Source organism: Sorghum bicolor, chromosome 2 (assembly GCF_000003195.3).
Source record: "Sorghum bicolor cultivar BTx623 chromosome 2, Sorghum_bicolor_NCBIv3, whole genome shotgun sequence".
NCBI lineage: Eukaryota > Viridiplantae > Streptophyta > Magnoliopsida > Poales > Poaceae > Sorghum > Sorghum bicolor.
Window position 1 is genome coordinate 64,146,277 of NC_012871.2, and position 17,942 is coordinate 64,164,218.

General features: G+C 42.7%; 2 protein-coding genes across 2 annotated transcripts; one reads left to right on the plus strand and one right to left on the minus strand.

The window, feature by feature from the left end:
• On the plus strand, nucleotides 90-2,025 carry LOC8058961 (60S ribosomal protein L32-1). Its single transcript, XM_002460436.2, has 4 exons — nucleotides 90-236; nucleotides 371-460; nucleotides 1,162-1,343; nucleotides 1,671-2,025. Exons 2-4 carry the CDS (start codon nucleotides 371-373, stop codon nucleotides 1,798-1,800), a joined length of 402 nt encoding a protein of 133 aa, XP_002460481.1. The 5' UTR covers nucleotides 90-236; the 3' UTR covers nucleotides 1,801-2,025.
• On the minus strand, nucleotides 7,208-9,610 carry LOC110433137 (transcription factor bHLH49-like). Its single transcript, XM_021454836.1, has 8 exons — nucleotides 8,990-9,610; nucleotides 8,658-8,888; nucleotides 8,481-8,546; nucleotides 8,317-8,385; nucleotides 8,161-8,235; nucleotides 7,883-8,077; nucleotides 7,695-7,788; nucleotides 7,208-7,603 (listed from the first exon to the last, which is right to left on the minus strand). The coding sequence occupies exons 1-8, from the start codon at nucleotides 9,278-9,280 to the stop codon at nucleotides 7,566-7,568; spliced, it is 1,059 nt and encodes a 352-aa protein (XP_021310511.1). The 5' UTR covers nucleotides 9,281-9,610; the 3' UTR covers nucleotides 7,208-7,565.

Sequence of the window (17,942 nt, forward strand, 5' to 3'; positions counted from 1 at the left end):
AAAAAAGTCTACTAGACCAGACAGATACGCTGCGGCCTGCGGCCCGCCCAAGGGTCACCGCGTGGCGCGGCATCACCTCGAAGGGCTAGCGGCCCACAAGGCCCGAGCCCACCAACCCTAGGGTTCTCTCGGTGCCATAAGAGCCTCTCCTCTCCTCTTCTCGCACCCTGCCGCCCGCCGCCGCTGCTTAGCGCCTCACTCGCCCGCACCGCCGCATCGCCGCAGGGTTCGCAAAGGTACTGCCACCAGGCAAGCCGCGGCGCGACTCCGACCGCGACGTGCTCGAATTCCTTGTTCTCGCACTACAGGATTTGTGGCTCGGTCCGTGCATCTGGTGTTTAATTGCTTTGCGTGATCTTTGCTGTCTCAGATGGCGGTGCCGCTGCTGACGCAGAAGATCGTGAAGAAGCGGGTCAAGCAGTTCAAGAGGCCCCACCTCGACCGCTACAAGTGCCTCAAGGTAGGGAAGGCATCGCCCGTCGCCTTGAACCTTGTTGCCCGAATCCCTTGTTCTGCGTGCTTGCTATTCGTTGATCCATTGGTCGACTGCTACATAACCTTTGCTTTAGGTTCACCGGAAGAATGTCACTTGTGCACTAATTTGAATGCCTTGGTCCGATTTTGGTTTGAACTGGCAGCACGTTGGCTTGTGTAGGATTTAGGTAGAATCTTGCCCCAATGGCCTGAAATGTAAGCTTAGTTTGTCAAGTACTGGAGTAGTATACAGACTTTCATTTTAGGATGCCTGCTTAGCAATTGTTAATTAAAAGAGACCAAGTCCCTTCTGTTTGTGGAAGTTGATGTTGTGCCACTGATTCTGTAGCTGGGGATAATAACTTAAAAACAATACTATACAAGTGTAGCAAGTACCCATTACTTGTACCAGTTTATTAAATGACCATTACTTCTGGTCATGTTGGTAACTGGGTGAAATTGAAATGTGCCATACCATACCTAAACCTGCCAGAGTTTTCTTTTCCTTTTTATTTTCTGGGGAGTGCTATGAATTGAGTCTTGGATATGACTTCTAGCACCAGGCATAAGTAGATATCCTATAAAAAGATGGGCACAGCTTTCTAATTCATTGGTACTGTATATTTGAGTCATCTGCATAACATTTCTGTTGGTTGAAGCTAATTTTGCTGATAATGTTTTATGTAGCCAAGCTGGCGCAGGCCCAAGGGTATCGACTCCCGCGTCAGGCGGAAGTTCAAGGGATGCACCTTGATGCCCAACATTGGATATGGCTCTGACAAGAAGACCAGGCACTACCTTCCCAACAAGTTCAAGAAGTTTGTTGTTCACAATGTCTCTGAGCTGGAGCTGCTGATGATGCACAACAGGTGATTTTTGGTTCACCTTTTGATATTGCCACACATGCATGCAGTGAATTTATTACATAATCATTCCAGAAAGCCTGGCTACAACGTAGCTTACACCTGAACTGAATGATACTAACTCTCCTAGTAGGGCGAGTAGTTAAGCAGAAGTTGAGAGTTGTGTCATAGCAATGAGCCAATGAGATTTCCATTTCCGTTATGTGCCTCTGACTTTGTGACCGACTGACCATTACTACTTAAATGTGCTGTGAACATGCTTACATGTTTTGATCCTCCAACCCCCCCTTTTTTTTTTCTTACGTCCTACTTATCCTATTTTCTGCAATGCAGGACTTACTGCGCTGAGATTGCCCACAACGTGTCCACCCGCAAGCGCAAGGAGATTGTTGAGCGTGCTGCGCAACTGGACATTGTGGTCACCAACAAGCTTGCCAGGCTTCGCAGCCAGGAGGACGAGTGAAATGTTCAGTAGTTTTGATTGTGATTTGCTGGTGTTCAAGACGTTACTGAGATTGGAGATACTGCTCTACCATTTTTATGCTTATGTTAGACTTTTCCTATGGACAAAATTATATGTTATGAGTAAAGAGTGATGGAGAGTACCATCTAGTTTTGACCCGACATCATGAAGTGTGGAGCCTTGCAATTGCAAGTAATGATAATGAATCTGTGACTCTGAAGCTTATATTGCATTTTCTGAGGTCAAGAGTCAGAGCTGTTGGCCTATTCGAATGATGAAGACAAGGTGCGGAGTGAACCCATCCCCCATTTTTGACGAGCGTAACGACGCAGCCCATCTAAGGCCCAGAGCAGCGATGCCGAGAGGCTCGTTTCCATTTACACATAACGCGGGCCGCGGGGTTCGCCTTTGCATTGCGCCACGGTGTCGTCGGCCACTGTACCTGTACTCGGTGAGCTCGCCGGCGCTTGCGGCCTGCACAGCAGACAGCACAGTGCACACCGCTCGTCGGTCGACGACGACGAGCAGTCGAGCATTGAAGGGCGACAGTAATAAGTGGCCAGTGGCCACGGAGAGTCCCCCATCCGACGACAGCCACAGGGCCGTCCCGCGGGACCATTTGCAATGCAAGGAGGAGGAGGCCGGAGGCCGGGGCCCGGGCATCATGCCAGGAGGAGACGTTAGTTTTCAGAGAAGCAGCAGGCCGCAGGGCAGGGATAATTCCTTACCGGACCCGGACCGATCGCCGCGGTCAATCCCGAATCACCTCCTCCTCCGTTGCGGGCGCCGAGGAGACCTCAGCGGCTGAGCCTCCCACGGAGGCGTTACTGTCACGGAGACCTCGCGATCGGGGTGGACGGAGACGGCCAACCAATCCGGCCAACCCCGTCTCCAGCAATCATTCGATTCGTCATCATTGCACGTTATCCTCTCGCAGTCTCGCTCTCGCTCTCGTTCTCGGCGGTGGAGCTAGCTAGCTGCCGTCTTCTCCGTGCGCAGAGCGCGCGCGCACACACGATCGGTCGGATCAGAGCAGAGCGTATGCGTACGTCTCCTATCCTATGCTGCTGGGTGCTGCTGGCCTGCGCGGCTGCATGTCCGGCTGCCCTCTTCGTTGGTTTCATTCAATTCATTCTCTCCGATCAGCCGGCCCGCCGGGCAGGACCATACGATGCATGCAACAAAACTACACTGTGATCTCCATCACGCATTCATTCATTCGTGTCCCGGCCCCCGGGTGGGGTGGTGGGGGGCCATCATGAGCGGAGCGGAGCCGGTGATCGATCGATCGGATCGGGACGAGGCCGGGCCGGCCGGCCGGCCATCCCGCTGGTCCGCTTCGTGCATGGCCGCAGATCGCGCACTGCACAAGCGTGCAGTGATCGATCCTGATCCATTGCTGCTCATCATCTCAGGGCTCAGGGCTCAGGCAGCAGGATGCCCTGCGTGCTACAGTCCGATCCCCTCGGCCTCCCTACGGCGGCGTAGGGATATATATATGTACGATACGACGACTGCATCGATCATTCGCCGTTGCCGTGCCCGTCCTGATCCGATCGTCCTCGTCGGCGTCGTCGCTGTCGCTCCAACTCATCCGCAGCCGGGCAAAGACAGGGATAAACAAACGACACCGACGCCGACGTACGCGCGCGCTGCGTCACCCGCCGGCGCGACGAACGAGAGGGCGACGGCGGCCGGGGTGCATGGAAACCCGCCCGCCCGACTCGGAATCGCACGACTCGCACCCGCCGGGCACCGTTTGCCCGCCCGCCCGCCCGCCCGTCCGCCGCCGTGACTGACCTGTGGACGCAACGCAACGCACCTTGCCCTCGCGCGCGGTCGTACGTCTCGGAGCGGAGCAAGGCGCCAAATAAAAGCCTTGGGCATCATGACCGGATCGGCGGATTCGTCAGGCGACGGCGACGCCCATGGCGGCCTGCCTTTCAGCCCCCACCCCGACCGCCGATCGATCGAGGCCGCGATCGTGGGCGGGCGAGGAGGGCTGAGCGCGCGAGCACCATTTCCGGCGGATGGACGGGGGACCAAAAACCAACAGTTTTGGCTCCGAGTCGCTGCAAGCCCTACTACAGCTGGACACGTCGGCGTCACCGAATAGGGGCTGATGAAGACAGATGTTTAAATTAAATGGGAAATGGGCTGGCTCTGGTTTATTATGCGAGTAGGTTTGCTACCTAGTGAGCGTGGGGAACACAGGGTAACACATCAATCAGCTTGGCAAACGACAACAACTCCAACAGTGAATAGCTTCGGCTAATCATGTCATCCCACGATGTCTTCCTTGTGTTTCAATTATATTCCAAATTATAAGTCGCTTTATTTTTTTTTAACACAGAATTTACTATGTATCTAGACATATGTTATATCTAGATGAATAACAAAAATAAATATACTAAAAGATCAAAGCGACTTATAATTTGAAATAGAAGGAGAAGTTTATTTTAGTTTGTCTTAAATCATACATTACTTTCTAATTTGGGTCAAATATATAGGAAAAAATGCTTCAACATCTACTATTTAAATCAGTTTTGTTTTTTTTTGATATGACTTGTGTCTTGATAGTGCGTTTTATTTAAAATTGTACTAGCTCTGTTCCGCTTGCTAAACAAATATCATTGGATTCATCATGAAACATAATTATTTCACAGTAAATTTATTTGGTGTCATAAATGTTTGGTGAAACATAAGGTATTTTGACTTTGGGCAAAACTAAGACATCACTCTTTGCGAGACAGAGATAGCTGATGCTATAATACTTTCCTCAAAAACCCGGTCAAAATTCGCAAAGTTTGACTTAGGCAAAGCTAGATTGAACAATACTGTACTGATTTTGAGTGTAGGGAGTATATATGATTATCTTTGGTACAGAGATAATTAATACTATTGAGTAAAAGCGACAAGAAGTTCACTCCAATAATAGTATTTTGTATTATTGGACTAATAATTCGGTGAGCTTTTATCTCAGGAACAAAAATATATAGGTTGACTGCAGGATTTCAGTAAATTATGCTTATGCAAGTTTGTACATGCATAAGCAAATATCAATTTTCTCTATTGACACACGTTTTTTTTTAATTAATTTAATTTGCAGAGTGGCCAAGTATGTATCACATTCAAGCATCAAGGCAAGCCACTAAATAGTGTAGAACCATATATTGGACTGATTATGTGACAACGACAACTCAACAGTATATATAATTATATTTTCTTATACAAATTTTAGGATACCCGTTACAGAAACGTTAAAGAACTCCATGTCAATAGTTCATATAACAGTATACTATATTCGACTAATTAATCCAGTGAATTTTGAAAAACAAGACTCGTCGAATAACCAGCAAACTCTCTGTAGTGTTCGACCCGCGCATTACAAGGTGTGAACCTTCCTCGAACATCATGCTGGGCATTCGGTTTTAACTGAAGTTTTAACTACTACCAGCAAATTTCTGTTCGGTTAGGTGCAGTTCGGTTCGGGGTTTTGGATGTAAATGTGGCTAGCCTGACTGGAACACCAAATTTAACATTCAATACCTCACAAATAAAATATTCAAACGATCTAATCTAATATAAGCTGAAACATTGTACGGAGTACATATGTATTCTTCTAGTAGTTAGTGCTATCATTGAAGGTTATCAAATTAAATAGCCGACATGCGACATTAGATTTATACAGACTGCCATCTAACAAACTTGTTTTTTTCTTCCTTTGATTGAAGAAGAGAATTGACCGAATAAACAAACAACGACCTCTCATCAAGCTATGATTATGCAAAGGTTAGTTGATAGTTGTCCAAAGGAGATGCTTATGCAAGTTCCAGTTTAACATTTTTATGCTGCAAGTTGTTGTTTTTTTTTCTTCTTCATTTGATTTGCTGGTAGTAGTTGTGTCCAAGTACGTGGCACGTCGAAGCATCAAGGCAGGTCATTCTTGCAAGAAAGGACATGGCTGTTTTTTCCAAAGTCTTCGAGGCACTGTTGGCCAGTACTAGCGCACTCACGTACTCGACCTTCTCATGAGCTGTGCGCCCTTTCAGCCGTCAGTTTTCCACAGCCAGTCCACTCTCCGAGAGAGGACGGACGGACGGAGGCTAGTAGCTGCAACCTGCAAATGTGTGTGTACCTGTACCATACCATATCGCCTGCAGGGAGCAGAAAAAGGACCGGGGCCGAGCGAGCACGACGACACGGAACCTAGGCCTTGTTTAGTTCCGAAAAAATTTCGGATTTCGGTACTGTAACATTTTCGTTTGTTTGTGATAAATATTATCTAATTATGGACTAACTAGGATCAAAATATTCGTCTCGCGATTTCCAGCTCAACTGTGTAATTAGTTTTTGCTTTCGTCTATATTTAATGCTTCATGCATGTGCCACAAGATTCGATGTGACGGGAAATCTTGAAAACTTTTTGGATTTTGGTGCGAACTAAACAAGGCCCTACTTGCAGGAACCCAGCGCTGAATACGCCGTGTTTTTCAAGATACACGTAGAAATCATGCACGGGGAATGAGAATAGGGGGAGACAGCACAGCCTGATCCTGATGCCGACAGTACAAGACTTTCTTTGCTGTATTAGCCTTGCATTACTATACTACTACTTGGTAGCATACGACAACACTTCTCTGTTCAGTATTTTCAAGGTTTTTTTTTTCACCTCTCTGTCTAGACAATGCAGTGATAGTGCTCCTCTTGTAAGCACACGCGACCCAGCCCAAGTTGCCGTGGTTCATCTGCAAAAAGAGAGGAGAGAAATGACCGTGTCTGTGCTTTGCGTCTGCATCCGAATATGCAGGCGGCGTTTTGTTTTTGAGGAAGAGTGTTGAATTGCCTCTTCTGGATGAAGTGTGCAGAGCTATGACTGGCGCTACCATTCTCGCTGCACTGCGCCTGAACAGAGCTGCGGCGTTTTGTGAAAAAGCGGGCAGGATTCGGTTGCGGCGTGGATGGATCACTGGATGGGAGCACAGCGGAGTACCACGAATTGAGATCCAGCAGGAACCGAGGAAAAAAAAGCGATGGATAACCTACCGGAATTGGGGGAGACAACGACGGCCCCCGCCCGCTTGTTTCTACGTAAACGACGGCCAGGGCAACAGGCAACACCCATTTCACGACTTGGCTTACCCAAGTCGCTGAGCTGCTGTGATCGTGAGTTGTGTGAAAGGGAAGTGTGTTGCCTACCCGTGGTTAAAAAATGTCTAATTGGTCTGCTCATTTCTCCAGCAATTTCAGATCAGTCTTTATAGTAACATCTGCAAAAATTTACCAGGACATACCATGTCTATAGTGTGAACTGTGAACGGATTTGATCAGTATGGGAGAACAACACTTCACTATGATGAACTCATGGCAAGCTCAGTTGCAACAACCAAATGATGGCACAGAAACATTAGCCCAGGAGAAATATCTCATACTTGTACTTTCGTCATCATAAGATAAAAATGCAACAAACAGTAACACGGCATCGTCCCAATACCAGCCAGCGCTCTTACATATTAGTAGAACTTTAGAAGATGGTGCATGTAATATTTGCACCATATCTAGTACACAATCTACTTCAATTTTGCGAGATCGATCACAAGGTCTCTATGGGAAGAATCGAGTTGCCAAACATCCAGCATATCACAGAATGAATCAGTTTGGAGGCCTAAACTCTAATGATGGTCAGCTTAGGAGAGCTTTGCTTGCCACAGGTCTTCTTCGTACCGCCTATATACAAAAATATCAACCTTGGAGATCACCAGGGACTAGAACTCAATCTTTGCCTGATCAGCTTGTAACTGACCTGCATCACATATGATGGTTATTAGTCAAATGGTAATCTCCAAAGTGTGCAGTTCAATTGATCGCTTATCATTTAAGCATAAGTCGCATACCATCAAAGTTCGGTACTAAAAGCCCATCCTCCTGTCTTTGCTCACTACCGGTAGGCAAAGCATTCTGTAGGCCATCCTCCCAGAAGTCCCTTTGCTGAGAAATAAAATCAGGGACAGCAGTATTATGATAAGATTCATATTAACTGCCATTAATTATATAGATTGCTGATTCCTCAGGCAACACTCACCTGCTTTTGAAAAGCAAACTGTGGGTTGGCCGTGTGGGGTAGAGCCGTGTCTAACAGACTTAGAGAGCACTGATCCTCCATAGCACCCGAACCAAAGTTCTGGAAAAGATCCCCTTGGTCACAAAATGGAAAAGCTGCACCGGCACTTTCCAATGGAAAGACCGAATTAGCTGATGGGCCACATGGTTGGTACATCTGAATTAACCAGAAAAAATAGCGTGTCAAGGGCAAATTGTTCTATAGATACAGAGCATCAGAAATGATATGTTCAAGCTCACATCTTTGTGTAGGAGAGTCGACAGGTTGCTGAAATTAAGTTGCGGGTTCACAGTGGCAAGCTTCATGGACAGGAACTGAAAGTGTAATAAACAGCAAAATTGATTAGAATTACGAGCTGACTGTGTTCTGTAACCAAATGTAAGTGGAATCCCCACCTCAACTTGCTGCTGCAGCGATTGCACGTAGTTTATGATCTCATCGAGCATGAGTGCCTTGCCAACCACCTACAATAGGGAATCCCCACAAATTAGCCCAATTACAGGCACCAATTCACACTTAAGACACAACAATTCACTGTCCAAGAACTCTATGATCATACCTTGTTGCATCCTGGCACTAGGTCCTGTAGAAACTTCATCCTCTGGCTAATCTTCTCTCTTCTAACCTATCAAGACACCAATAACAAAGTATGATTGTGAATTCAAACCCAAAGCACAAAATTCCGTTTGCAATTCAGCTCAAACAGTAGGAACCAAGTGGAACTGCAGTGTCTTACCCTCTCTGCAAGGCTGTGGCTGTCAGTTGCCTGACCTCGCCGTGCCCGGACATGGACGTAGTCTTTGGGTGGTTCGACTGCCGGCTTCGGGCTCTTCCCCTTGCCCTTCTTCTGCCCTTTGACTTCAACCGAGGCGTCGCTCGCCGCCGCCTCCTCTACCTTGGGCTTCACCGGACTGTCGCTAGCGCCCACTCTGCACCTCTTCCCGTCCGGAACCTTGGCCTCCGCAGCCTGCAAACCAATATTCAGAACGGCACCAGCACCATCAAGAACCAGCAAGCTAAATTCGGTAGGTATCTGAAGAATCCACTACGCGCTGGTCGTTCCCGCACCTTGCCCAAGCAGGTCTCCTTCCCGCCGGCGGACCCCGTGGGCGGCGCCTTGCGCTTCCTGGCATTGCCGCCGTCGCTGGCGCGCGCCCACGCCGGGTCGGACACCGAGGACCCCTCCGGGGACCCGCCGCCGCCGCCGCTGCCACACCCAGTCCCCGCGGCGACCCCGGGCACCCCAAAGAGGCCGGCGCCGCCGCAGAGCGTGTCGAGGAACCCGGTGTCCAGCGCGGCGAAGTCGAGCGCATGGGCGGATGAGCCCATGAGCAGGCTGGCAACGTAGTCGCTGTCCATTGAATGAAAGAAAAGGCGCTGCCGCAGGGATTGCGCAGGAAGCAAAGGGGGGAGCTGAGCAAGTCTTGGGTCGTCTCGTCTCCTCCGAGCAAAGCTCGAGTCCGCGGTGGATTTGAGGGGAAAGCGAAGCGCAGCGAGCGAGGCCGCGGAGCCGGTAGGTGGGGGGATTGCTTTATAGAGCGGTTGTTGCCGCTGCGGTTGGGTCTGTGGGCCGCGCGCCGCGTCCGTCGCGTAGCTCGGCGCGGTGGGATGCTTGCGGCGGTGGGTTACCACCGGGCCGGGTTCTACTGCGGCGGCGCTCGCGGAGAAGAGGGGAGAAACGGGCGGTCAAAACGGGACGGAGTGGCCGCCGCGCCGGCAGGCCGAGGAAATAACGGTCTCTGGCAGCTCACCATTGGGGGGCAGTGCTCCGGGATTTCTGGCTCGTGAGAAGGACGTTTCTGCCCCTGCGCTAACGCATCACGGAAGGTGCCCTCCAGCGTGTTGACAGCCTACACGGCTACACTGGACCGTGAAAGAATTCTAAAAATATGCCGTCTTTTAGGGTGAGTAGTTTGTAGTACTACTCGACTAGGATCCAAATGCTAGTGCTATTTATTATTTCAAGCTAAATTGCTCCATCCGTCTAAAAAGTAATTCTTGTGTTTTTAGAGTCAAACAACTTAAGCTCAACCAAATTTATAAATTAATTAGTAATATTTAGGATAGCAAATAAATATTACTAAAATATTATAAACTACATTTTTATGTTTAACATATACATGTTGATATTATATTTTTTTCTCTAAATTTAACTAAGTGAAGAAGGTTTGACTTGGTTTGAATTTAGAACTATACTTAAGTCATTTTGGACAAGACTTGGGTCAAACATTGGAAATAACTAATTGCATCTCAAGCCCAAGCAGATGCATTTGAGCTGAAGCCATTTGAAGGCCTTGTTTACTTCCAAAAAGATTTCAAAATTTCTCGTCACATCAAATCTTACGGCACATGCATTGAACATTAAATATAGATAAAAATAACTAATTACATAGTTTGTCTGTAATTTGTTAAATGAATCTTTTAAGCCTAGTTAGTACATGATTGGACAATATTTGTTAAATACAAATAAAAATACTAAAATATCCATTTAAAAAAATTATAACTAAACAAGGCCGAAGTCTAGCCAAAGAGGGTCCATGAGACCATGACCTAGGGCACTTGCTCGGGCTTGCTGCTGCCAGGGTATATCCGTGCAAACTTTAGATTGTAGCCAAACAATGTTATAGACTAGGACTTCGTCCCAGAACAAGTGCATATTTCGCTTAATAACGGGTCAAACGTTTTAAATCTTACCAAATATATAACAAAAATATCAATATTTATGATGTGTAATAAACTTTGTTATAATGATCATGGAATATACTTTCATATAAATATTAATACTATTTTCTACTATCTCGGTCCTGTAATATAGTGCATTTTAGGATTCAAAATTTATCCTCAAATATAATACATTCTAGAGGATAAAACCTAATTTTACATTAAATACTTTTCATTTTGTCAACCATTCACCATCCATCATGTTAATGATAGCGTTTGATTAGGAAATAAAATAAGGGTATATATGTCTTTTATGTTCTCTCTTAATTTGAGTTAAAATTTTTAAAATTTACTATATTACAAGATGGAGAGAGTATGTAACTAGTCAATTATTTAAAAAAGTTACTTCTAAAAAAATTCTATTGAGTTGTATGCATATCCAAAAGCATAGAATATTAGGAGATATGACATTATTCACTTAATAGGATTTAGAAGTCATTTAGGACAGCGACACGGTCTCCAAAACACAACTTTGACCTCTTATTTTTATAAAAAATATTTAGGAAAATATGATATATGTATACTTTTATGAAAATATTTTTTAAGATAAATCTATTCATATAATTTTTATATTTGCAAACTCAATAATTTAAAAGTTATTGATGATTTATGTTTCCAATGTTTGACCCAAACTTTATCCAAAAACGACTTCTAAATTCTATACGAGGTAGTATACTTTTATTAACACTTTCTATTTATGAAACAATCTCCCTTCCAATCTAGATCATTGGCGCCTCTCATAGGCGCATGCATGGGCAACCAGGTGATGACAATGATAAGAGTTTGTTTGGGTTAATCAAGTATAACAACAGTTTATTTGTCCAGATAGAGATTGGATTTCTGTTTGTTGGCAGTGGCTCCCAATCGATGGGCAGAAGCAGAAACGGAATGGGTCTGGCCACTTCTCACCTAAATGCCTAGCTCAGTTCTGCAAACCGGATGCAGATGCTACTAGTTGATAGTACCTCACTGGATGGAAATCAGGGTGCCTAAAACCCATAATGACCTTTCGTTTCCCTGCGCTCCAAATAGAAAGGCCCCTTTTGTTCGTCCCACTGCTTTATTGATCTTTTCAGAGGGGTGACGCGATCGGCTTAAGTTCCACGAGTTGTACAGGATGGGTGTTAGCTTCGGATAAGGATACGATACTGTTCTTCTATAGTGTATTTTGGCCTTGTAGAATCTCAATGGCTATCTATATATTTTTTCTTTTTTAAGACACACTACACGCATACACGTGAGAACTCTATCATTTTGAGTATATGTCTTGGAATGAGCCCACTGTTCTTGACATTAACCGTGTTTAGTTAGTGTACTAAATTTGTCTTAAGAAATGAATACCACTTACTCCCTCCATACCCATAAAGAAAGTCGTTTTTGGACAAGGTTTGAGTCAAACATTGGAAATATAAATCATGAATATCTTTTGAGTTGTTGAATTTGAAAATATAAAAACTATATGACTAGATTTGTCTTGAAAAATGCTTTCATAAAAGTATATATATACCACTTTTTGATAAATATTTTTATAAAAACAAAGAGTCAAAGTTAGGTTTTGGAGAGCGTGTCGTTGTCCTAAACGACTTTCTTTATAGGTACGGAGGGAGTATGTTATAAAAAACAATTTTACTACTATATTATAGCAGGTGAAAAAGTCCTTCCTACATATACTTGAATTTTATGAGTATGTTATAAGAAAAAAATTTGAGTGTTTTAGAAGAGTTCTACGCTCACATCAAAGTTGTTGTAAGAATAAGGTGAAATATTTTTCCCACATCGTTTTTTACTTTACCAATTATACCTAGAAATTACACCAAAATACTCACCAACTCTATTACAAGTAAAATGTGAATCCAACATAAATTAATAGTAACAAAAAGTAGGGTCTGGATGGGATTTGTTTAGCCAAATTCAGTTTTATTTCTTCCATACATGCTATATTCTTCAGGGGTGCTGATGGTATTGGATATCTATCTAATTTTTAATATGAATATCAAATTAGATAAAAGAAAATAATAGAAAAGAATCAGATACATCCATCCATTTAGTATCTATATTAGAAATGAATACGAATACTAATATCCATATTATTATTAAGATTTTTAGGCATTAATTTCCATCCATATTGCACAAGTTGAGTATGGTAGAATTGTGGAAGTATTGGTTGAATTGAAATTAAACTCCAATGTATCCTAGGTGACCAACCTTTTTTTTTGAAAAAAAGTTTTATCCTGATCTCAGCATGCGCTCGATCAAAATTTAATGCAAATCAAGTCTTTGGCTTATAAAAACTAGCCCTCAAAGAGCCCGCTAGAAGCAAACATATTTCCAACATGTCCAATGACGACCATGTATACAATAATTCTATTACAAAGATGACCATCCATTTTTGGTAAATATCCTTATTACTATTGTCTTCAAGATACGACTTGCTCACTTTAACATTGGTGGGTTAATTTTTTTTTTGCAAGATTGACCAGAAGAATGTCCAATGAGTATCCTTTAAAATAACCTGTAAATATTTTTTTTCAAAACCAAGCCATTCCATTGCATTCACTCCTACACAAACTTGAGAGTGCAAGTTGTGATATACTTGTTGAGGACCGAGGTCAAGGACCAAAAGAATCAACAGGGCTTTGTTGGTGGACGTAAACAAAAAGCAATTTCAAACACCCTCCAAATAAAGTGCATTACATGGGAATCGAAAAAATGTTGAATAGTTTCTTTTGTGCTGTAAAAGAAACAACTCTCATCACCTCTCCAACTACACTTTACAAGGTTATCTTTATAGTTAAAATTATGCCCTTTAGAAAGAACCAAATGAAGATATTAGTTTTAAGAGGTAACTTCAACTTCCAAATTGCTTTATTTAGAGGCATCACAACAAGTTGGTTCACTAAGTATACGTGGATTGAACTGTGTGGAACCTTGGTTGTTGAGATTCCACTGTTAATTACATCTTGTGGTTATCAAGTTGCACAAACGCTATTCTTGATACCAATTCATTCCACTTGGCTAGCTTATCACCAACTAGTGCCCTATGGAAAGTCAAATTAAGTGGTGTAGAACTAAAAGCTTGAGTAATTGTAATAGTTTTTCTAGTTGTATAAAGTTAGGTATTATTCTTTGAGAGCCAAGTTTCCAAACTACTTGTCCTCACAAAACCTAATAGGGAACCATTGTGTAAATTAAAAGAAGATAAATCTAGGAAACGATCTTTGACCTCTATAAGACCTGACCAAAAGTGTGAATCTCCTGGTTTCCAATGTGTTTTCTCTTTTTTGTTTTTTAAGTACTTATTTCTATTTTTTTTTTCCAAGCCCTTTCTTCATTTTGTTAATTTAAAGAGAGACTAATTAACAAGTAAGCATCTTGAGCCGCAAGGTCTATGATCCCTGAGCCACCTCTTGTTCCTTTTTTTAAGGATCTTCCAATTTTATCAGCCTATAATTTTTTTCTCACAGCTTCCATAAGGCCAGTCTCAATGGATAGTGTTACTGTACGGTTTCACATACCAACACGTCATCAAGATTGAAATGAAACCATATATGAAATAACCCAGCATTGAACCCATTTCACTTTGTTGTTTCCAAGGCTAAGCAAAGCATTTAATTGCTGCAAAATAATTGGATCATATGCAAGATGATGAAACGATTTGGTCCTCAGTGGGGATTTCATCCTGTTTCACCGCGTGGAAAACAACGCCCGTGAGGTTTCACCATGTTAAAATTACTTTCTTCTCTCTCCTCTTCGTTTCATGCAAAAAGTACAGTTTTGCTGTCATGACGCTCTAATAAATATGCATGATATCCTGATGAAACCTCCACTAAGACTGGCCTAAGTAAACCGTTCGTCTATATCTATAAATAAAAATTCTAGAGGACAATAGTAAGGTTAGTCTCAATACATTATAAACTAGATAATCGAGCCACATAAGTTTCATGGGGATAAAATTCCTTTCTCATCTAATGAAACTTTTTCATTTAATGATCATGTCAAGTCAGCAATTTTGCTTATGTGACACCTTATTTAATATGCATAACACTCTCGTGGAACATACATTGAGACTAGCCTAATGATTCTATCTAGATGAAACTGCAGATAGTGACCAATCAGGCAATCAATCATGCAACTTATCCTGTAAGAAACCCGTCCTGAGTTGAATAAGAAGGCAAAGCCGGACTTGGCATTTGCCATCTTGGGCACTTGCGTACGCACGCGAAATGAATCGAATAAATGGGGGCGTTCCGCGAACCGCGATCGTCAAACCCGGCCCGGGCCGTGCCTTGCAACATTCAGTGCTCCGTCCCTCGCGTGTCCTGGACACCGGATTTTGGAAGATCTCCCTCTCCGCGTATTTTTTTTTAAAAAAAAACCTCCGGGCTGCTGAAACATATGCACATCTTTGTGAATAATCAAGTACGAAAAATGCTAGCTGGATCTGCAACTGCAAATGCAGGAGTACGTACTTGCGAAATAAAACGCAGGGACGTCGGCAAAAGGTTGTTTATTCCGCTACTTCCCGTGGTTTTCATGGCCTAGCCGTATAGGAACGCCCACTTTTTTATATTTTTAATTTTAAAGAAAACAGAAAACAAGCTCAGACCATTCAGTGTTATATTATTGTTCTAATAAGCCGACACGGATGCCCATGCTTCTCTGTAGCGAATGCGGCGGTTCCTTGTTAGTTACATCTTTTTAAAAAAATTAAAACACACGGGTAGAAAAGCTTACGTATTTTGTCTGAGAAAAAGTTGACTCAAGTTGGAGAACACAAATCCTAAAGGACGATTCACAGGACGACGGCAACTAAACCTCCAAACAATACATATAAGGAATTTTAGTTTTCCTTTAAAGCGAAGATTATTGCATATTATTTTGTACTAAAACCTCTGTAGGCGCAATTTGTAGTTTTTACTACCGAGAATAAAAAACCGTTAGACAAAACCATGAACAAGATAAAATCTTATTTTTTGGTACAAAACAATTAATAATTAACAATTATTTGTATAGGAAGGCAAGGACAAAAATTTAATGTCTTATGATACAAAGACGAATAACAAATTACAAAATTAATAATTTATTTGTATTAGTTGATGATATAAAGGTGTTGTCTAAAATTATCTTAAAATTCAGACATCTAGAATATAAGAAAAGTGTATATATAAAACCCAAAACAGACCAACACAAAGTAACACAAAATACCCATGACCAATAAAGCCTAGGGAAGAAGGTCCCAAGAGGCATAGCCTTTCAAACACACGGGTGACTTATTGAGGAGGTCTAGAGGTACAAGTTCTTTCAAGCACTTTGCATATTAACCTTGAATCGCATATTCAGCCATACTTTTTCTACAGGCCAGTGTTTTTCTCTCACAATAAAACAGCCAACAGTAATTTCAGTCTTAACTTTTCAGACCAGCGAACAGACCCACGTCCTTGTCGATGCTTCGACCAGTGGTAAGTGAGGCCTTGTTTAGTTCGCCCCAAAAACCAAAAACTTTTCAAGATTTCCCGTCATATTGAATCTTGCGGTACATGCATGAAGTATTAAATATAGATGAAAACAAAAACTAATTGCACAATCTGCCAGTAAATTACGAGACGAATATTTAAGCCTAGTTATTTCATGATTAGACAATGTTTGTCAAACAAAAACGAAAGTGCTACAGTATTAAAATCCAAAAACTTTTTAGATCTAAACAAGGCCTGAGGCACAAGAGGAAAATTTTCGTTTACATTGCTTCTTATAGATAATATATAATATGGAGAGTAACGGCTACTAATGGATTATGCCTTATTTAGTTTTCATCCAAAAAGTTTTCACCCATTCTATTGAATATTTGGACACATACATGGAACAACTCATAAATCTTTATAATTCTTTTTATAATTTTGGTCGAACTTGAGATGTTTTGACTATCGAAGATTGAAATATCTTATAATTTAGGATGAAGGAAGTATAATTTTGCATATATCATATTTTTCTCCAATCATATTTTTTGTAGCAGTTAATAAAATAAATCTAGATTTTAAGGGCGTAACTTGTACGTAGTAGTACATACAATAAGGTAATAAGATAACATAAATTCAAAATAAAATATAGACTTCGCAATCAGATACAGTGTGAAGTAATCAAGCGCCACCATGACCAGAAGAGCCATACTCTTCGTGCCGTGGAAGATAACAAGGGCTGTGTGAATGATGAAAGAGTAAACGGACAGGGGCGCATCGTAAACTAACACAACCTCGATGCTGCTGCGGCCACATGCACCGTATCTTGATTAGCTTGACACTGCCATCAGAGGCTAACTGCAGGCTGATATTTTTTATCGTCCTTGCTTTGACAACATCACAGCCGCACAAGTTCGTTCTAGCTTTGGGCTTTGGCACGGCGATGCTTTGCAATTTGCTGCGGCTGCTAGCCTGCTACGAAAGAACACACCGCGTAGGTAGGTACTATTTTTCTCGCACCAACTAGGAAATATATAGTTAGCTAGGTGTAGGTGCATCTTGTGAATCTTTTTCGTACGAAATCATGTACTTATTTAATCAAACTCTAGGGAAAAAGTTTTGGGGTTAGGTGAATTCGCCAATCATTTCGTGATGCTTTCGGTAGTAAAAATCGCCATCCCTTTCTCTGCAGCTCATGCGACCGCGACTCCTTGCTTAAACAAATGGCTTCAGTGTAACATCAGCTAGCTGTTCAGTACAGTACCACTAGGCTACTACTACTGTCCAATATGTGAGTTTTTGTACCAAAAAAAAGTTTTGAATATCTAGACTACACCGTGTTTATATAGGTCTTGTTTAGTTCTAAAAAATTTTGCAAAATATGAATAGTAGCATTTTCGTTTGTATTTGATAAATATTATCCAAACATGTACTAACTAGATTCAAAAGATTCGTCTCGTCAATTCCGACCAAACTGTGCAATTAGTTTTTATTTTCGTTCATATTTAATACTTCATGCATGTGTCTAAAGATTTAATGTGACAGAGAATCTGAAAAATTTTGCAAAATTTTCTGGGAACTAAACAAGGCCATAGTCATATGGCCAGGTTCAGCTTTAGCATTGTCGTTGTTGGTTCGGTGGTTGTCGGATCTGAGCTAATACAGCACTGAGGTCTGGTCCGGTCCGGTGAATGGATCTCACACGAGATGACCACCTCACATTTCCTCTTGCAAACAGTATACATTCATGGAACAGTTCAGCCTTTCAGGTCATGTCCCTCTCTGAAATCATGCCGCCGTCTCTGACTCTGAGAAGCAAGGAGTCGGTAACTGACGCTAGAAAACAT